This window comes from Miniopterus schreibersii (genome assembly GCF_964146895.1).
Source record: "Miniopterus schreibersii genome assembly, chromosome: 4".
NCBI lineage: Eukaryota > Metazoa > Chordata > Mammalia > Chiroptera > Miniopteridae > Miniopterus > Miniopterus schreibersii.
The window spans coordinates 25,275,793-25,298,162 of NC_138105.1; the positions used below are offsets into that span (position 1 = coordinate 25,275,793).

At 38.5% G+C, this 22,370-nt stretch overlaps 1 protein-coding gene across 1 annotated transcript in view; it reads left to right on the plus strand.

Moving 5' to 3' along the window:
• Positions 1 to 878: 878 nt before the first annotated feature.
• MEIKIN (meiotic kinetochore factor) overlaps positions 879 to 22,370 on the plus strand; it is a gene marked incomplete at both ends in the record, with an annotated part of 63,557 nt that continues 42,065 nt past the window's right edge. The window contains 7 exons of the mRNA XM_081136734.1: positions 879 to 984; positions 1,155 to 1,248; positions 1,660 to 1,750; positions 3,471 to 3,531; positions 11,021 to 11,158; positions 18,503 to 18,622; positions 20,768 to 20,807. Of these exons, the coding sequence (XP_080992860.1) occupies positions 879 to 984; positions 1,155 to 1,248; positions 1,660 to 1,750; positions 3,471 to 3,531; positions 11,021 to 11,158; positions 18,503 to 18,622; positions 20,768 to 20,807 (650 nt within the window). The remainder of the gene's footprint in view (positions 985 to 1,154; positions 1,249 to 1,659; positions 1,751 to 3,470; positions 3,532 to 11,020; positions 11,159 to 18,502; positions 18,623 to 20,767; positions 20,808 to 22,370) is intronic.

The following is a 22,370-nucleotide window of genomic DNA, read 5'->3' on the forward strand; positions in this document are numbered from 1 at the left end:
AAAAAGAAAGTTATTGTATTTCTTTAAAAAAAAAAATGGTTATTATGTGCACAATATGCTCATTAGATGCAGCCAGATGGTTCAACCTGCGTGTATGCAGAGAGAGGGAGGTCATTCCTATGTCCCCCCATGGCGCAGCGCAGAAGAGCGGAGCCCCAGGAACTAGGAGGGGCGCCCCTGTGGCATTCTCCACCCTGACACAAGGGGCTAGAGCATTCTGCTTGTCCTTGAAAAGAAACTTCTGGAACCCAAGATTTTCAAATGCTTGGATAAACTCTCAAGTACCATTTCCCCCCAGCAGACTGAAGTTGATTGTCCAAGTGGACACTCCCTGTGGCATCAGCGTGCTTTCGCTCCTCTCTGGCCTTCCTGCGCGGAGTCAGGCCGGCCCCCAGCTCGGCCCCCCGTGCTCAGACATCTAACACCCCATTACTGCGGAGTCAGTAAGGAGAGCAGCTGAGGCATCAGGAGCACATGTCGGCGCAAACTCCTGCAGGAAGAAAAAGTCTTTTTCCTGTAAGCTTCCTGTCAGTGCGAAGCGAGGGAGCCGGCAGGACCACGGTCAAATAGCAGGGCTCTGCGCCTCCAGGACGGCCGGGCGGCGGCCATCTTGCTCCGTCTTCCCAGAAGCCTTAGCGCGCCGCCCGGCGGAGATAAAAAGGCGGGAGCGGGCAGGCAGCTCCGGGCCAGCGCCGGGGTAGGTGGTGCAGGCGCTTTGCTTTTCTGCTCTGTATTCCTCTCAGGCTGCTCCGCGGGCCGCCCCTGGACGTCGAGTACCTCCGACAGTAGCCCAGTTCCTCAGGAAGACGACAAGACAGACAGTTGCGGACCAAGAGCCCCCCCCCCCCCCCCCCCCCGAGGCCTGCGGGTGAGTGGCAATGTGGCCGCTACGGGTCTATACTCGCAAGAAGAGGACCGGCCAGAGGCTCAACCTGACCCCGACGCCAGACCTTGGCCCACCGGTGATGGCAGAGGCAGCCCCAGGTCCGAGCCGAAGGCTCCCGGCCCACTGTAAGCTCTGCTGGACTGGCCTGAGGGTGGGAGAGCTTGGGGGTGGGGGAGGGGGTGGTAGCTGGGCCTGGGCCCCAGGGACCCCTGAAGCCAGAAGGCTGGCTTCCAAGGCTTATGCCCTGAAAGGTGCCGCCCTTCTTCAGGCCTGAAAGGAAATGGCAAAGCTCACGGTTTGCGGAAGATCGCCGAGAAGGCGGAGCGGAGTGGGCAGGGCGGTAGCAGCTCTGGGCTGCCCAGGTGCGTAGCCGCGAGTAACAACCCTGTGCTTTCTGGCTTCCTTCTCAGACCTTCAATCCTACTTTTCTAATGGCTAATAGCCTCCCGTTCTGAGTCAACGAAGACAATAAATAAATAGAAGCTTTGATTTCACTCTTCTCAGAACATAGACCCAGAAATTTGACTTCAGAGAATAATTATTTTTTAAAAGAGGAAATTTTGCCAACTTACCCAAAACCAAGTGAGATAAAGCATCCAGGAAACCATTCATGGCATCAGTTGGGAATTGGTACAATTTACCCACTCTGCTTCTTACTTTTTCCTAATGATGTCCCCAAAAGAGGATTTCAGATTCTGGGTAGTGTGCCAACAGTGAACAGAGACATGGAGAACCAAGTCCAGAAAGTGCTAACTGTGTTGTTTTTTTGTTAGCTGTCAGTTGGGAGTCGCAGGGGAGAAAAGCCTGCAAGAAAGTAGCACTAGTGAAGAAGAGACCCAGGATGAGAAGATTGCTCCATTGAGTGTATGTATGTTTCTCCTGTGATCCATGGATACACTTAGTTTACAAACCAGCAGTACCTGATGTACCTCCAGATGAAAGTATAATGTGGTGTGGTCTTTGTTCAGTAGAGACTACATAGCTTTCTAATGTTTTTATAAACATTGATGCTGCGTCTTCAGGTAGGGCCTTGAGTTTCTGATTTTGGCAGATTCATAGCCGTGCATTTTTGTTTTTTCTCTCCCTTGACATAAGTTTGAGAATTGTCTACCACTGGCTAATTTTCTGCATGACAGATAGAAAACGTTTCTAATGTTTCTTGTGTTTCTAACTCCCTTCTGTCCTTAAACATTTTAAAGCCATTTTCATGTTGTCCCATTTGACTTTCCGTTAACAACTAGAAACAGAGGATTCATTACCATTAGAATATGGTATAACTTCTTGATCTACTGTATTTAATATGAACTCTGTTTAATATTTTAGAGATGGATAGCAGTAGTTTGGAGAAACTCAGATTTTAAAAATTGTTTGTGATTCACCTGACATTAGCCTTAAAGTTGATAGTTATATTCCAGTGTTTTAGTTTATTCCTCTATAACATGTTTTTTAAGGGAAGGCAGTTTCAACCAAAATCATTTTTTTTAAAAGCCTTTTACCCCAGATTATAACTGTTCCTTGTAGATGATTCAGACTACTCAAAAAGTGTTTAAGCAGTTTCTTTTAATTTTTATATATTTCTTTCCATTCTTTTTTGTGTGCCTTTTTTTCATTTTACAAATTATCTCATTGTATATTCCTCTAACATTAAATAGTCTTCAAAAATATGCTTTTTAGCCCTGGCTGGTGTGGCTCAGTTGGTCGGGCATTGTCCTGTGGACAGAAAGGTTGCCAGTTCAATCCCCGATCTGGACACATGCCTGGGTAGCAGGCTTGATCCCTGGTAGGGGGTGTGAAGGAAGCAGCTGATTGATGTTCCACTCTCACATCGATGTTTTTCTCTCTTTCCCCGCTTCCTCTCTCACTAAAAATAATCTATAGAAATACTTAAAAATATGTAATTTTTAGTGTCTTGCATAATGCTTAGTCTTATAGGTATATTGTAATTATATAACTTTTCCTGTGGTTAAAGGATTAAAATTGTTTCCAAGGTTTTGCTGTTAGAGGTGTCAGTGGATATCTTGCTGCAGAAGTTTTTTTTGTATTCCTTGTTATCATAAGACAAATACTTTCCTCCCTCCCCTCCCCCTCCCCTCCCCCTCCCTCCCCTCCCCCTTCCTCCCCTCCTCTCCCCCTCCCTCCCCTCCCCCCTCCCTCCCCTCCCCCCTCCCTCTCCTCCCCCCTCCCTCCCTCCTCTCCCCCTCCCTCCCCCCCTCGCCTCCCCCCCCCCCTCTGAAAAGCAATGGGAAAAATATCCTCAGGTGAGGATTAAAAAAAGAAGAAGAAGAATACCTTTATCTTCTGGTCGCTGGGTTATCCCATAGTAGTTAAATGAGAAGTATTTTTGTTGACTTCCTAGATATGTCTACAATATTATATTTTATGTTTATTTTCAGATTTAATATTAAATGCCAAATTACATCTGTGATCAATAAGCTAAAAGAATCTATTATACATATGAAACTAATATACAAAGATGACATTAGATTTTTATTTTCAAAATGACCAAATCAATGTGATATAATATTATAATATAAAAATATTCAGTCTCATAATTTGTGCTATCTTTAATTCTTATTTCACATAGGAGTCAGTGACTGATGACTTCCAGGTTGACAGTAGTTCATCAACTGGTGAACTTGTATCAGGTAAGACTGTCAGATGTGAACTCCCTCTGTTTTCTTTCTTATAAGCATAAATATCCACTTGTATTTGTGTCATCTTCCCATCTTAATGAAAGAGGTGTATTTCTCAGTAGTCCAAGGTGAATCCTTCAGCCTGGGCTTTGGCCCTCATCCTCTCACAGACCAGTAAATTTCAATTCTGATAATTGCTACAAAAGAGAGATTGACTTTAGTGTAACTAATTGAGTTTTATAGTTGGCGAGATTAGGGAGGGCTTGCATGAGGGAAAAGCAATTTAATTGAGATCTGAAGAAGAGTAGAAATTAACTATGTAAAGAGATGAGTAAAGAGCAGTCCAGGTAGAGGGAATAGCATGTGCAAAGACCCTACCATGGGACCGAGCATTATGTGTTCAGTGAACTAAAAGAAGGCCAGTGTGGCTCCAGTACAGAGAAAGAGGAAGAAATGTGATAATGAGGCAAGGTTGGACAGACAGAGGCCTTGCAGGCCATGGCAGACCTATTGGTGTTTATCTTCGGAGCATCAGGAAGCCAGTGAAGTCTTTTAAATAGAGATTGATATGATCACTTTAGCTACACTATGGAAAGAAGTGGATGTAAATAGATTAGTTAGGAGGCTATTGCAGTATTTTAGGGGAGAAACCTTGGCACTTTTTACTAAGAGATGACCGTGGAAGTGAAAGGATGTTGGCCTATTTGATGGCTAGTTTAGGAAGTGAAATTGACAGAATTTGGCAAGTGAAGAGTGAAGGAGATGGAATTATCAAAGATGACACCTGTTTCTGGCTTGGATAACTGGGTATATAAAGTGGTACCATTCACTGAAAAAATCTTGTTTGAGGGAAACATCATAAGTCTCATTTTTAATATATTAAGTTATGAGTGCCTTTAAGATGACTAAGTAGCAGTGTCAAATAGGCAGTTGGATATGGAGGGCTGCTGGTGAGCCACATACATATTGGTGTAATTGAAGTTATTTTTGAAAACAAGAAAGGATATCATCAGCACAACAGAAATACTGAGGAATTCTTAAAAGCAGATGAGATCAGATTAATGAATACATGAAGAGCGGAGAAAGAACTCCTGCAGAGGTAAGAATAGTTCTAGAGGTACTCGAAATGTTTGGCCAACAAATGCAAAAAAAAGCAATGATAGAAGGGACCTTAAAGGAAGTGTCAAGGTGATGGACTATATTCTGCATTACATGGCCTGGCCTCCTCTCCTCATTCCCTTCTTATATAAAAAAACTGGCAGCTACAGTACCTGCTGCCAGGATAAAACCCAGGGAACTACTCCCAAGCAAAGTGAACTAAGTGGTTGGCTCCCAAGAGTTAGTGTTGGGGCTGGCATGAGAAGCAGAGGAGAGTCTGAAGTAACTCCAGATTGCTGCAAGGATAGCAGAGGGAGAAAAAAATAAAGATAGATTATGCTTAATAACCCCAGGATAAAAATACCGCATGGCTCTCTGGAATGGGAATTCTGATACCAGAGACTTCCACTGTGGACACTAGCCAGATAATTAGGGCAGTGCCCCTGTGCAACCTACAATACCCAGAAAATACAGGGGGATATCCCTGTATTTTCCCAGAATAAAAAATAACAAATTTAAAAACTCAATAAATGAGCCTACTATTGAATGAATTCAGCTGAAAATCAAATTAACGAGTTAGAAGATAGGGTGGAGGAATATTTCCTAGAATATAGTGCAGAAGAACATGGGAGATGCTCAACGAATACTTTTTTCTCCTCTCTTCTTTGCCTGGTTAATGTCTACTGTTCTTCAAAAATAAATTCAGGTCCCATCTCTTCTGCGAAGCCTCTCTCGGCCACTCCTCTCTTTCTACATTAACTGTTCTATTCTGGTAGGTCTGTGGTACTCTTTGTCATAGGACTCAAACAGTAGTGTGATTGTTTTTGTTACTCTTCGCTCTAAAGCCATTGAGAATAATCACTACCTTTCATCTTCCTATCTCATGCTTGGGACATAATATAGTTTCACATGCTAATTGAATGAGTTTTATACTCTATTTAGAGAAAAACCATTTAAACCATAGTAATTATTTTCTAAAATTATAGTTTAAATATATGATAAATGTCCTTGGTTGCTAGCTTGATCAAGTTGATGTATGAAAAGTATAAGGAAATAGAAAATAGACTAATTAATTAACTGGTTGTATTTCTAAGAGTTTATTTGTTGATAGTTACAACCTGGAATGTTTTTTCTAATAAAATGTGAATGGTTAGGTTTTGAGCAGCCCACATAATTCTATTCAACATGTTGTTTTAATTCTATCTTGGAATCTATTAACTTTGAAATATGATGAAAATTAATTCAGGACTTTAATGTGGAAGACTGAACATGTAATTCTCCATGCCGAAACCTTACTTAAGTATCAATAAAGGCATAAAGAAGGCATGAAACCACAAGGTGGAGAAGAGAGACCTCAGCTGACAATAGATAATCCACAAGTTTGGAATCTGGGAAGCAGATGAATAAATTATAATTGGCCTAACAGACCAAAAAAAAAAAAAAAAAAAAATGCTGGGGGAAAAAGGATGCCTAGACTAAGAACAAACCAAGAATTGGACTGACTTAGGCTGTAGGTTTAGGAATTGGAGGCATCCCATATTCCTGAAGGAATGGGTATAGATAGTGTTGAAAAAAGGAGAACTTTTTTTTGGAAGTCTTTAAAAGTAGCAGTTAGATGCTTTGATCCCTTCTCCAGCACTGTGTGGCTAGGCAACTACTCTTTCCTACTGTGGCAGTACAGCGATATTGAAGCAGAGGGTCTGGACTTAGGAATGCTAGGTATTGCTCAGGGCAGGGGTGCTATATTGAAGACTCACAGTGGAGGAGGAGGGAGGGAAGGGAATTAGTAAACTCTGTATACTTGGTAGTAAATCCCCCAGGCACCCTGTCCTACTTAGGAAAGTACACCCAAACTAGGAGAATGGAGAATTTCTGTTTTGGAAACTTCTCTGCCCGGGAGAAGACCTATATTCTGACGGTAATGATTTGGTCTCTGTCTAAATATCCTTCAGTAATGCTCACTAATTCCTAAACTCCACTCATGAATTCAGTTTCCAACTGATATTTTAGTGCCTCAGTCTTGAACATTAAGAATTAATGTTCTTGAATATTTAAAGAAAGACTCAAATAAAGAGATAAGAAATACAGAGAAACTTGAGGGACACAGACAATGCAGAGAAAATTTTTAAAAGCCGTAGTTTTATTATTATTCTCTGGATGATGAAAAATGACTATGAAACAGGTGCTAGCTGGTATAAAAAGGAATATTCAGAAAACAAAAAAGAATTCTTTAAAAATATGAAATCAAAAAAAATATTCTGTAAAGGATTAGATGATAAATTTAAGGAAATATTCTAAAAGTTGAACAAAAAGAAAATAAAAGATGAAAATAGTGGCATTGGAGACACAACTGTGAGTATACTAAAAACCACCAAATTGTACACTTTATTTTTTAAAATATATCTTTATTGATTTCAGAGAGGAAGGGAGAAGGAGAGAGAGATAGAAACATCAATGATGAGAGAGTCATTGATCAGCTGCCTCCTGCACACCCCCTACTGGGGATCGAGCCTGAAACCTGGGCATGTGCCCTGACTGGGAATTGAACCTTGATCTCCTGGATTCTAGGTCGATGCTTAACCGCTGAGCCATGCCTACTGGGCCCAAGTCGTACACTTTAAAAGGTTGAGGCTTATGGAATATTGTATTTCAATAAAGCTGCTATTTAAAAAAGAAAAATAATTAGAAGATGAGTCTAGGCATTCTAGCATCTTGAAAAATAGCAGTTCCAGACATTGTAAGAAGAAAGGAAATTATTAAACACACAAAAATAGAAATTTTTCTAGAATTAAAAATGGTCATGGGTGTATATCCTGAAAAAAACCCACCAACTGCCCATTGCAATGAATGAAGAAAGATGCACACCAAAGCAAACATCATGTAATTTAAAAATCCTCAGGACAGCCCATCCTGGCGTGGCTCAGCAGTTGAGCATCAACCTGTGATGCAGGAGTCAAGACTCTCTGAAGTCAATAAAGATATATTAAAAAAAAAAAAATGAATGGCATTGAACTTCTCAAGAGCAACTCCAGAAGCTAGAATATGGTGCAAAAATGCACTTAAAATTCTAAAGAGAACTTACAGAGACTGAATGGGTCCCCCCACCCAAAATTTGGTTCAGACTGCTGATGTCACCCACATACCAAGAGGGAATGGAAAAGTTTATTACTCATATAATGAGGCTTTTTGGGGAAGAGGGCATCTCCCGAGTAGGACTGAAAATAGCTTGAGAAAGCAGGGAAAAGAGACTGGGTTGGGGTTTTTATGTGGTTAGAGGATGGGCCTGGAATGAGTTTTCCCGTGCATGGTTTTAATTTGCTGCCAACATCAAAAGATGGAGCACCAGGACTTTCATATCAGCTTGCCCAGATGTGGAGTAGAAGAGGAAGAGGGAGCAGTGAGGTTTAAACTGTCAAACTTCAAACAATGGAATCAGCCTTTTTAATATATTAGTCTAGAATTCTGTACCCAGCCAAACACTCAAGTGTGAAGGTAGTGTAAAGAAAATTTTAGACACATGCTCTAACAAAACCATAGAATAAATTGATAAAGAAGAAGTCATGGATCCAGAAATCAGAGTTCCTAATACAGGAAATATGTGAAAGAATTTCTTTGGATAATAATAAAGGAAAATTCCAAGAAGACACCTGTGCAGCATGTCTAGAGGTCAGCCAGTCCAAATTTGAGCAAGTATATTGTGATCTCCAACTACAATACTTCTTTAAAAAAAAAAAATGGAAAGAGGAGGAAAAGGAGAAAGGGAGGCAGGAAGAATGGAAAGAAAAGAAAGAAAAAGGAACTAATAGGTAATCTGGGGTTTTTAAAGTATTGAGGGGAAATTTACACTTTTGCAAGAAAGCTGGGATGAAATAGTGATAGGTACTTAGAAAACTGATTTAAAAATTAGCTAATCAACTCCAAGAAAAAAACAAAAACATATCAAAAGGTGATGAATATAGCTCATAGTACATGGTTCACATGTAAATATATATGAGTAGTCATAATAATAGAATTGTTGAATACATTTAATTTAGAAATAGATACCCTTAAAAGAAACAGTTAATAGAGTTAAAAGTAATTGTCTGATTTAGACAGTAGGGAATTATGATGAGGTATAAGACAAGAGACTGTAGCTTTTGTTATACATATTATAGAACCATATGACTTTAAAACTGTGTAGTATAATTTAACATAAATGTAATTTTAAATGCATTTACATTTCTAACTTGTGACACCAGAAACAGCCTTCAACTGATATAGTCATGAACATTTATTTATTCTTTACTCAACAATCCAGATGGTGAGTATGGGGCTTTCCTAATTTGAACCTGGTTAAGTTCTGGGGTTTGATGAAAGGGATAGCTCTCCTGTGAGTGGTATTCATGGAAGTTTGAGAGGTGAAAGGCAAGACACATGTAACAACATGTGGGTGGAAAAGATGAAAGAGTAAAAAGTAGCAAGGACAGCGACAGGACACTCTAGGGTGGGCACTTGGAGTAGGGGAAACACAAGATACTCAGACGAATAACCTACCTCTGACATCTGAGTAGGTGAAGAAGTATGGTAGATTGGGTAAATTTAAGTGTTGCAGTGGTAGCAGGAGGAAGTAGCCAGGTAGGAAACAATTGTCAGCTTTAAGGAGAGGGTTGGAGTGAAAGGAAAGGTGTGATAAGTTCAAAATAGGAAGGACAGAGTTAGTTCTCTTAGGTAGTGGATGAACAGAGATAGGCATAAGTTAGCTCCAGGTCAGGGGATAATATGTTTTCAGAGCAATGCTCCCCTTTAATCCCTTAATCGCCTGCCCACCAATTTCTATTAGTGTTGAACTCTATTTTGTCATTAGGAAGTGTTTAATAAATGTTGACTATTGCAGACTTTCCCTTTTCTTACTAAACCTTCTGGTTCTTAACTTTTAGTACTAAGTTCGATCACAATAATTTATTTGGAAAATTCTTTATTTTAGTCCACTCTCACAAGGATAACTTTAAGACCTCTGAGTCTGGGAGCTTCTGTGTTAAAACATTTTACCCATTTTCTTATTGAGATTTTCTTCCCTTATTATTGAGTTTTCAGAGTTCTTTATATTCTGGATTCCACTGCATATGCAAATATTTTCTCTTAATCTGTGGCTTGTTTTTTCATCTTAACAGTCTCTTTTGAAGAGAAAATTTTAAATTTGATGAAGTCCAGTTTATCATTGCAATTGTTTTAATGACTCATCGTTTTATTGTTATATCGAAGAAATCTAACCCAGTATCATGAAGATTTTCTCCTTTTTTTTCCTGGAAGTTTTGTTACTTTAGGATTTATATTTACATCTGTGGTCCATTTACAGTTAATTTTTTTATATGATTGAAGGTATGAGTGCAAATTTTTTGTTTTGTTTTGCTTTTCCATATGGATATTCAATTGTTCAGGCATAATTTTTAAAAAAAATAATATTCTTTTCCACTGAATTGCCTTTGCATCTTGGTCAAAAATCAGTTGCTCATATTTGTGTGAGTCTATCTCTGGGCTGTCTGTTCAATTCCTTTGATCTGTCTATGTTTAGGCACATTGTTTTCTAAATGGAATGATTAGAATCACCCTTTCTTCTCTTCAGCTAGTTAATGGGTAACTTGTATATAAAACTTAGATTGTTTGAGTCAAGAATTATAACTAGGACCCTAGCCGGTTTTGCTTAGTGGTTAGCACGTCGGCCTGCAGACTGAAGGGTCCCAGTTTCGATTTTGCCAAGGGCACATACCTTGGTTGTAGACTCGATCCCTGGCCCCAGTCCGTGCACGTGCAAGAGGCAACCAATATACGTGTCTCTCTCACATTGATTATTTCTCTCTCCCCCCCTTCCACTCTCTCTGAAAAACAATGGAGAAAATATCCTTGGGTGAGGATTAAAAAAAAGAATTATAACTGAACCAAAGTAGGGAAGGAATAAACTATAAATCTTTGAAAAACAGTGGAAAAGGATTATAATGCATTTTCTGTACATCAAAAACATTTTCTAAGGTGAAATTGGCTTATCAATAGTATGTTTTTTCAGTTGTATGTGGAAATAATTTTACATTCTTTTTTTTTTAAAATATATCTTTATTGACTCAGAGATATGAAGGGAGAGGGGGAGAGAGAGTTGAAACATTAATGATGAGAGAGTCATTGATCGGCTGCCTCCTGCATGCCCCCCACTGGGATTGAGCCTGCAACCTGGGCATGTGCCCTGACCAGGAATCAAACCTCGATCTCCTGGATCCTAGGTCAGTGCTCAACTACTGAGCCACGCCCAGCTGGGCTAATTTTACATTCTTAACATACAGATGCATGTACATTTCTACAAATTTGAATTCTTAGAATTTTGAGTCTGTTGACTATTTAAACATTTTACACTTTTTGTTTGTTTATTCAACAGGACTAAGTTCGCAGCATGACATTTCTAGTTCTCTTCTGAGCTATTCAATCACAGATTCTTATACAGAATGCAAGAGTTTTGAAGAGAATGCAAGTAGCTTCCCATCACCTGAACTCTTCAGAGGACCAGATTATGTAGGTGAGAAAATAATTTAAATCTTAAGTTGTTCCACTATAGAAATTGTTCCTTTGTCTACAGTCTTCCAGTGAATAATGATCTTTTTGAGAAGGTGTACTTGTGTTCCTCATCAAAACCTCTTTTTCACCCTTTGGCTCTGGAGTTGGCAGTGTGATTTGCAATAGGCTATTAGTGAATAAAACATATGCAAACCTTTGAAATATGCTTAAATGGTTGGGCTTGTCCTCTTACACTTTTGCTATCAAGAGAAGAATATATTCTAATTAGCTGTGCCTCTTCTGTGAGACCCCTGAAAGACAGGTACAGAGCAGAACAGCCCAGGCAACCTGCAGAGTGCAGAGGGCTGCCCAGTTGATCAGCATACCTGTAATGTGAAGCAGAGCTACCTGAACCAACCAGCAGACATAGGAATAATTAATAAATGCTTTTATTTTCTGCCACTGAGAATTGGGGGGTTATTTATTATACAGAAAAAGCCAACTTCTTCAGATACTGTATTGAACACAGAGAGGGGGAATTTAAATGAAACTGTACATTCTAAATTGTGGGTCCTGCTCACCTAGTGCCTAATCCCATTACAGTTGAACAGCTCATTTCTCTGCTCAGTTTCCAGAATACTAGCACCCAGACTTGAACTTTCCAGACAGGAAAATGGAAGACACTTTCCTGAGAAACCTGGGCAACCCTAAAGAAAATACCTAAAGATAGCAACTATAGTCCTTTGATAAAACTGAGAAGAACATCCTACAGTGAAGCCAACTACATGAGAAGCCACAAGTAGACCATAGAGAGTCCACTTAGGCTTTTAAGGGCTCCCTCTTAAATATCAGCAGAGATCCAAGGATCACCAGACTTCTGAGGAAAGCCTCTAACATAACACAAAGAGATAAAAACAAAGTAAAATATGGGCGTGATGTCAGAAAGGTGTTGAAATAGGAAGCCCTTCCCTCATGGACACACCAGTTCAATAGCAATACATGGACTAATTCCGTTTGTGAAAAATCTAGAAACTAGTTTAGGGGCTTAACCCCAGAAAAGCATGAAACCAGCCACATCAAAGCGAGGAGGAAAATTCAATACACCCTCTCACCATAAACCCCACCTTCAGCATGGTGCCATATAATTGGCATGAAATCCCCACCTCCCAGCTTCTCCCTGGGGAAGGAAGGAAAGGACTGAACCATGCATCAAACATTCTAAATTTTCTGGGAGCTACCCAAAGGATTGGATACTGTCTTGCCTGTTCCAGAGTGCTGATGAGACCTGACATACTCTAGAAGCCTGATGGGTGCTGAGAACAAAGATAGTGGTTTGGTCTGACATACAAGTATTCACTAGAGTCCAGCTTCTCTCTGGGAAGAGAAGGAGTTGGTGGCTACCCAAGGAAATGGCTTCCATCTCAGAGCACTGATGGGACCTGGTATACTGTAGGCACCTGGTGGCTACTAAGGACAAAGATGGTGGTTTTGACTAGGGAAGAAGGTTTGAGAGGATCTCAGAATTTCTGGTTGGGCTGATTGGTGAGAGTCTTCTGTTTGAGGCTAGTCATGAAGACTGTGAGAGATGACTGTTTTTCCTAATGTGCAGATATCAACACAAAGAATCAAAGAAAAATAGGAAACAAAGAAACATGATCCAGAGAAAGGAATAAGATAAAGCTCCAGAAACTGATCATGATTAAATGGAGATATGTAAATTACCTGACAGAGAATTCGAAATAATCATCATAAAGATGTTCAGTGAGCTTAGGAGAACAATGCATGAAAGAAATAATAATTCCAAGAAAGGCATAGAAAACTTTTAAAAAGTGAACAGAAATCTTAGAGCTAAGGAATATAATAAATGAATTGAAAAATCTAATAAGGGATTCAACAGCAGACTGGATCAAGCAGAAGAAAGAATGAACTCAATTAATGAACTCAAGGAAAGCTTAAGAGACTTAAGTAAAATCAAACAGATCAAAATATTTATTCCAGAGGGAAAAGAGAGAATGAGAATGAGAGAAAATGGGGAGGGAAAGGGAAGTTTATTCATAGAAACAGTGGCTAAAAAACTACAAGTCTGGGGAAGGAAATGTACATTCAGGCCTAGGGAGCCCAAAGAACCTCGATTAAGATGAACCCAAAAAATCTACACTGGAACACACAAATTGTCGAAGTCAAAGAGAAGTTTAAAAGCAGCAATAGAGAAGTGACATGGGAACCCCATGAGACTTATTATATCTCAGCAGAAACCTTGCAGGCCAGAAGGTAGTGAAATGATATAGTCGAGATGCAGAAAGAAAACACTCTCACCCAAGAATACTGTAGCTAGCAAAACTATCCTTTAAAACACAACGAAGTGATAAGGACCTCCCCAGACAAACAGAAGCTGAAGGCCTGAGTGGTGGTGGATGCAGGGTGGAGGGAGTCAATGGGGGGGAAAAGGGTGACATTTAAAATATTGTCAACAATAAAGATTAAAATAAATAAATAAAAATTTTAAAAGTCCCTTGCACACTTCAAAAAGTAAAACATATTTTTGCTACAATAAACTTAAACATTTTCATGTCAAAAAAAAATGCTGCCCTGGCCGGTGTGGCTCAGTGGTTAGAGCATTGGTCCATGCACCAAAGGGTTGAGGGTTCGATTCCCAGTTGAGGGCATGTGCCCGGGTTGTGGGTTCACTCCCTGCCCCCCATTGGGGTGCATGCAGGAGGCAACCAGTAGGCAACCACTTGATGTGTCTCTCTCACATCGATGTTTCTCTCTGTCTCTCTCTCCCTCTCCCTCCCTCTCCTTCTCTCTTTCCTTCTCCCTCTCCTCTACTCTTTCTGAAAAGCAATGGAAAAAGTATCCTCCAGTGAGGATTAACAACAACAAAAAGCTGAAGGGGTTAATCATTTAAAAATATATATATATATATCTTTATTGATTTCAGAGAGAGGAAGGGAGAAGGAGAGAGAGAGAGGAACATAAATGATGAGAGTCATCATTGATTGGCTGCCTCCTGCATGCCCCCGACTGGGGATCAAACCAAACTCACAACCGTAGCATGCGCCCTGACCGGGAATCAAACCTCAGTCTCCTGGATCCTAGGTCTATGCTCAACCACTGAGCCATGCCTCACAGGGAAATCATCGTTTCTTGACATGCCTGATAAGAAATGCTGAGCTGGCTTTACTCAGTGGTTGGAGTATTGGCCCATGCCCCAAAGAGTCACAGATTCAATTCCCATTCAAGGGCACATACCTAGGTTGCAGGTTCAGTCCCTACCCTGGTTGGGGCATGTGCGGGAAGCAATCAGTCAATATGCCTTTCTCACATCAATGTTTCCCCTCCCTCCCCCCTCCCCCCTCCCTCCCCCCTCCCCCCCTCCTCCCCTCTCGCCCTCTCCCGCTTCCACTCTCTCTAAAAATCAATGGAAAAAAATATCCTCACTCCTTGGGTGAGGATTAAAAAAAAAAATTTTAAAGCGAGTTCTTCAAGTTGAAACAAGATTCTAAACAGCAACATAAAAGCACATGAAAGCATAAAACTCACTGGTAAATATGTAGACAAATACAGAATATTTAATACTATAATTGGTATATAAATCACTTAATTCTAGTATAAAAGTTAAAAGACAGTATTTACAATAACTAAAAAATATGTTAATGGATACACAATGTAAAAAGATGTAAATTGTAACATAACTAAGGGGAGAATTAAAATGTAGAGTTTTTGTATATGATTGAAATTTTTATTAAAACTTAAAATAGACTGTTAAAACTATGTTTTATATCTAAGCTTCATGGTAACCACAAAAAATATCTATAATAATACACAAAAGAAAAATACATATCAAAGCATATCAGTATGAATAGCAATAAAGCACAAAGGACAATGGCAAGAGAGGAAAAGAGGGGCAAAAAGACTACAAGAACAGATAGAAAAACAATTAACAAAATGGTAATAACTCCTTTCCTATCAATAACTGCTTTAAATGTAAGTGGATTAAACTCCCCAATCAATAGACAGTGGCTGAGTCGATTTTAAAAGACTCACTCACTTTAGATTTAAAGACACATGCTGAAAGTGAAGGGATGAAAAATATTCCATGCAAATGGTGACCAAAATAGAGCAAGAATGGCTATACTTACATTAGATAAAATAGACTTTAAGTTAAGAACTATCACAAAGGACAAAAAAGGACATAAATGATAAAATGGTCAATTCACCAGGAACATATAACAATTATAAATAAATGTGCACCCAGTAGCAGAGTATCTAACATATAAAGCAAACACTGACATAACTGAAGGCAGAAACAGGCAGCAATATGATAATAGGAGAATTTACCTCTACTTTCAATAACAGAACATCTAGATAGAAAACATTTCTTGATTTCAAAATATATTGCAAGTTGTATTTTACAGTAATTATAATGTGGTACTGGCATAAAGAGACATAGACCAGCGTAACAGAGAGCCCAGAAATAAATCCGTGTGTGTGTGTGTGTGTGTGTGTGTGTGTGTATATATATATATATATATATATAGTTGCCTGATCTTCAACAAGGATGCCAGGAATACACAATGAGGAAAGAAAAGTCTCTTTAACAAATGATGCTGAGAAACTGGATATCCACATACAAAATATGAAATTGAACCCTTACCTTACACCATACACAAAAATCAACTCAAAATGGGTTAAAGACTTAAACATAAGATCAGAATCTATAAAGCTCCTAGAAGAAAACAGGATGACAACTTCATGACATTGGTCTTGGCAGTGATTTGTTGGATATGATACCATAAGCACAGGCAACAAAAGCAAAAATAGACAACTGGAACTACATAAAAAAATGCTTTTGCACAGCAAAAGAAACAGTGTAAAGGCAACCTACAAAATGGGAAAAAATATTTACAAATCTCAAATATGATAGATTAATATTCAAAAATATATTAAGAAACTCCTACAACTCAGGAAAACACACAAATAATGATTTAAAAATGGCAAAGGACTTGAATAGATATTTCCCCAAGGAAGACACAAATATCCAACCGGTACATGAAAAGACATTCAACATCACTAATCAAGGAAATGCAAATCAAGCCCATAATGAGATACCACCACACCTGTTGGCATGGTTATTATTTTTAAAAGATGTGTCAGCAAGGATGTGGAGAAATTGGAACCCTTATTCACTTTTGATGGTAATGTAAAATGGTGCAACTATTATGGCAAACAGTATAGAGGTTCCAAAAAAAACTGAAAATAGAACTATCATATGATCCAGCAATCCCTCTTTTGAGTATTTATTCAAAATAATTGCAATCAGGATCTCAAAGATACATTTTTATTCTCATGTTCTTTGGAGCATTATTCACAACAGCTGTAGAAACAATCTAAATGTCTATGGACAGATGAATGGATAAAGAAAATATGGTATATACCTTCAGTGGAATATTAGTTAGCCTTAAGAAAGTAAGGCTAACTAGAGAGTTTAATTCACTTGCCCTGGCTGGTGTGGCTCAGTGGGTTGGAGTGTTGTCCTGTACACTGGAAGGTTGTGAGTTTGATGCCGCTGTGGGTTTGATCCCTGGTTAGAACACATATGAGATGCAACTGATGGATGTTTCTGTTTTGCATCGATGTTTCTCTCTCCTCCTTCCCCTCTGTCTAAATAAATAACCTCTGGTGAGGATTGGGGAAAAAAAAAAGTGGGAAATCCTGTCATGTGACAACATGGATGAACCTTGTGCTAAGTGAAATAAGTCAGTCACAGAAGACAAATACTGTATGATTCCATTTATATGAGATATCTAAAATAGTCAAATTCATAGAAGTGTAGAGTAAAATTTTGGTTGCTAGGGCCTTGGGAGAGGGGGATATGGGGAGTTGGTATTCAACAGGTATAAAGTTTCAGTTATGCAAGATGGGTAGGTTCTGGAGATCTGTTGTACAACATTGAGCCTGTAGTTAACAATGCTCTATTACACATTTATATACATATACTTAAATATATCTTTATTGATTTCAGAGAGAGAGAGGGAGGGAGAGGGAGAGAGAGAGAAACATCAAGGATAAGAGAGTCATTGATCGGCTGCCTCCTGCACCACCCCCTGCTGGGGATTGAGCATGCAACCCTGGCATGTGCCCTGACTGGGAATCGAACCACGATCTCCTGGATCCTAAGTCAGTACTCAACGGCTGAGCCATACCCGGCTGGGCTACATTTATAAATTTAAGAGGGTAGATATCATGTTAACTGTTCCTACCACAATAAAATAAAAAAATTTTAAATAAGAAAAGGAACCTAGCAGAAATAGAAACACAGGAAAGGAAAATACTGGGGGGGAAAAGTATCCATTGAGGTAAGAAAAATATATGTTTTGTATGCACTAAATAGGAATAGGATGCTGTAAGAAAAATGATTTTTCAGAGAACAAAATCAATGCAATAGCAGAATGGAAAACTGTGTAGAAGTATTAGAAAATAAGGCTGAGGAAATTTTTCAGAGAAGTCAGAAAGAAAAAAGATTGCAATTTAGAGAAGCAGTATATGAAATCCAATAGGAGTTCCAGAAAAAGATAAAGGGAAGAAAATTATCAAAGAAATAATTGAAGAACATTTTCTAGAGAAAAAGAATATGATTTCTGGTTTAAAAGGGCCACAGCGTCTAGCACAATAGATAAAAAACACCAAGATAGAGCATTATGAAGCTTCAGAGAATGGAATAATAGATGAAAACACAGAGAAATTTAATTTGGATTAAATAGATGAGAAAAACAAAAGAGAAGAAACTAAACAAACAGAAAAGACTCTTATTGACCCCAGGAAAAACAGAAGGTCATGGTATACCATAAGAGTAAATAGCATTTTTATGACAAGTTACCATCATAATGTCTACATGGAATATTCATCTAATTAAATATGTGCTATAATAGTATGAGGACAATGGGAAGGGTGGGAAAGGTGGAAACACGGGGATGTAAGAGAATAGCCTCATTTTTCCATAGTGGGAAGTCAATGAAAAGTTAAAAACTGACATCAAGTAATAGCACTATGTTATTTAGTGATGTGATAGTTAATGGGACATAGGTGTAACTTACACATAAAATATAACAGGGAACTCCCACGTACACTGTCTGTCCCTTAGATGGGGCAGAAGTCTGAAATTAAGTGGGTTAGAGCACGGAAATAGGCCAAAGATTATCTGCTATCTTGAGGCCATCAAGGCTTGTCTTTATTCTCTTTCTCACCCAAAACTTTAATTATTAGAGCTGAGTATGGGCTGGCTACCTAGGCTGAAGGGGGAAGGTCACCTGTTACTTGCGTGCTGTTATTCAAAGTTTTGTGCTATTTCTCCCTGCTTTCTTAGATTGGGAGTGTCCCAAGTTGGAAGAATACATGCAGTGCAAGAATTCCACTCTTCTGGATACCAGTAAAGCAATAGCGATAGAGAAGGCACCGCAGTTTTCAAACCTTTCTTCAATTTTAGGTGAGTTTTTATTATTTTTTTCATGTCACAGGAAAAACCCTCATCACTTAAGGTGGTGTCTGTTGGTTTTCTCCACTGTAAAGTTACTAGTTTTTTTTGTAGTTAATAAATATCTAGAAAAAGATAGTTTGAAATTCTGAAAATCCTGTCTTTCCTCAAACTTTCATTCACCGATATTACCAGACATCAGAGGAAATTGGCTGCAACAGTTATTGCTGTGGTGTTTGTCTCATGGTGATTTTCTACTTCATTCTTTCCTGCTACATTATTTAATTAGAATTTTACTGTAAAAGAACTGTCTCTCTTCTGCCAATTATTCATCTGTTTATATCAGTATGGGCTTATGGATATTTATTTTATTTTATGAATTAAAGTCCAGTGCTTTTATTATTTACATACTTACTTATTTAATTCTAGTATACACCTAAAGTTGTTTTAGGATTGTTAAGCCAGACCACTGTGAGAAATACATTTTCTAAATAGATTAAAGCATTTATGTATAGTTCTTTTTGTCTTTAGCATTACAGTATCCAATCAAAATACTTTTTTTCACAGTTGTGTAAGTTAGTTCTTTTCTTTCCTTCCCCTGATTTCAGTGCAGTTGTTAATCACTTGCAATATAGTTGGATTCATTTGTTAGTCCTGGATTCAATTTTTGGTTCACCCTCCCTGTTTTGTTCTGTTTATGTGTTTGGAGAGAGGGGGCTATGTGAAAGTATGTGAAACATTACTATGGTTCAAAGAGTCATAGCTACACAAAAAACACATTCTCAGAAAAGAATCGCTTTCTCCTTTCTGCCTAGATGGCAATATTTCTAAGTGTTTGAAGGCCTTGTCTTCTGTGTTAGGTTTAGTTTGGCAACACCTTTGCTTATCTAAAATGCTCAGAGAAACAGTCTGCCTTTTTAGCAAGTATTTCAGTTTTGGTTCTTTGTCCACTGCAAGTGACAAAAACAAACAAACAAAAACCCTACCTCAAACTATATTAGGTTAAAAAGGGAATTAATTACCACATGTAACTGAAAAATCCAGCAGTAAATCAGATGCAGATACAATTTGATCCAGGATTTCAAATGATATCCTTGGGACCCAATTCCTTTCTGTCTCTCATAAGGATCTCTCTGTGTCAGTTATTCTCTCAGCCAAGCTCCCTTTATATCTCAATCCTTTTTTGCTCCAGGTTTATATACTCACAGCCTCACATCCAATGCATTGAATGCTTTTCTTTCCCAACAATTTGAACAGAAGTCCTGGGTCTTACACATTGGCTGAAATTAGTTCATATGCCTATCCCTGAACAGTCACTTTGGCCAGGGAGATACGCAGGGCTCTTACTGCATTGAATCACAGGCCATGTCTGGACCATCAGAAGAAAAAGCAGGAAACTGTTACCAGTAAGAGCAGAGAGCAGAGGCTGGATGATACATGTCCACTGTAGTCCTTTATGTTTTGGGGACCTCCCTTTCAGGGAAATGATTTGCAATGATTGAGAAGCACCATTCACTTCACTTTCTCTAACCTTGGGATTTTTATATTCTAATTTATGTAAGCAGAGTTCTGCAGCTGCTGAGGGTTATAACTCACAAGACTATAGCTATGGCTCTTCATATTCCTAGTTATAACCTAGTGTATCTATGCAGTAAAATCTTGATTGATAGCCATTCTCTTGACTAATGAATCTACTAATATGCATATCTATATAGTTGGTACTGGACTAAGAACCATGGGACCTGAGTTTAAGTTCCTGGTATACAGCTATTAGTTTTGCAACTTGACCAGTTATTTTTTTCTTATATGTAAAATGAGGTTAGTAAAATGATATGTTTTCCTCACAGGGTTGTTGTAAGATCAAGTAACATAATAGATGTAAAAGCACCTCAAAAGTTATAAAGAACTATCCAAATACAAGGTGGTAGATTCTTGTATTTCATAAAACTTTACAATAATTTTGTTTTATTTTGGTATTTTGAAAATACTTTTATTAATTTAAGTGGCAGACATAAAAACAATGTAAAACAATAAAAAATAAACTGCACTATACCATGTATTTTAGAGGAAATATTTATTTTTACCTTGAGTACTTATAGCCTCTGGTCTGTGTCTGAATTATATTTCTAATAGATTGTTTTTTTTTTCCTTTTCTAGCTACCTCTTCAGAAGACTATCAGAAATGCCATAGAAAAATGTAAGAACTAACATTTTAAAGCTTGTGCTTTCCAAAACTTTGTGTTCTAATAGTTATAGAGAAGGTATGATTGTTAGCCCCTAAATTTAGGTGTTTATTCAGTATTTTTTGAGGACTTACTATGTGCCAGAGCTGTTCTAATTGCTGGAGATATATAATAGTGAATGAAATTGATTAAAAACAAAATCTCTGCCTTCCTTCAGTCCATATTCCTGTTGGAAGATATGGATAGTAAACAAGCAAGTAAACATATACTGTGCTATGTGGTAATGAATTCTATAGAGAAAAATAAAGCAAGTTAAGGGGGCTAAGGAGCCTTGGGATGGAGGTTTGCTATTTTTAGTGTGGTCAGAGAAGTCACCATTGAAAAGGTAGCATTTGAGCAGAGACCTAAAGGAGACAGACTCAGTGTGTCTCTGGAGAAAAGAGCATCCCGGGTAGAGGGAATAGTTGGAGCAAGGCCCTGAGGCAAAAAAAGCCTGAGCTCCTGGAGTGGAGTGAGGGAGAAGGAAAGAGGTAGGAGAAGAACTGAGAGAAGCAGGAGGCCAGATAATATAAGGCATTGTAGGTGAGTATAAATGAATTGGAAAGCCTTTGAAGGGTTTAGAAGGATGACAGATGACTTGTGTTTAAAAAAAATCACCATGGCTGCTGTGTTGAGGCTAGACTATGAGGAGGCAAGGAATTAGTGAGATTATAGTTAGGATCATTTTACCCTTATCTGCACAGATTAGGAATATTGGAATATGGACCAGAGTGGTAAGAGTAGAGGTAGTGAGAAGTGAGATTTTGGATATAATTTGAAAGCAGAACCAACAGGATGGACCATTGATGGACTGAATGATAGAGTATGAAAGTAGTCAAGACTATCTCCACAGCTTTGTCTTGAGCAACTGAAAGGATGGAGTTACGATTTATTAAGATGAGGAAGACTGAGGAGAAACATATTACTGGGGAAAGATCAAGTGTTTGTTTTGGGACATGTAGACTGAAGGGTAAGGTGTATGTGAGAGACATTTGAAGGAGGTGGTTGCAGTCTGGATCATGAATTGTCTTAAGGGCTGGGATTTTTATTTTATCTTGAATGTGATGGGACCCTCTGAAATATTTTCAGTAGTCTGTAAAACATAATGAACATTTTTAACACTTTAATCTTAAAAGGTTGAAGGAACTTATAAAAAAAATCATACAAGTTTAAAAATAAAGTCAGTAGATGTCATACAGAAAGTGAAAAGACAGTCCACAGAATGGAAGAAAATATTTGCAAGTCGATATATATAAGAGACTTGTATCCAGAATATGAAGAACTCTTAGAACTCAACAATAAAAAGGACAAACAACCCAATTTAAAAATAGGCAAAGGATCCGAACAGACATTTCTCCATAGAAGATATGCCAGTGGCCAATAAGTACATGAAAAAATGTTCAAAGTCATTATCCATTAGGGAAATGCACAACTTCAGTAAGATACTACCTTATACCCATTATGATGGCTATAACCAAACCAAAAAGACAGATAATAATAAGTTGTGGCTTTTGTACTTTGCTGGTGGGAATTTGAAA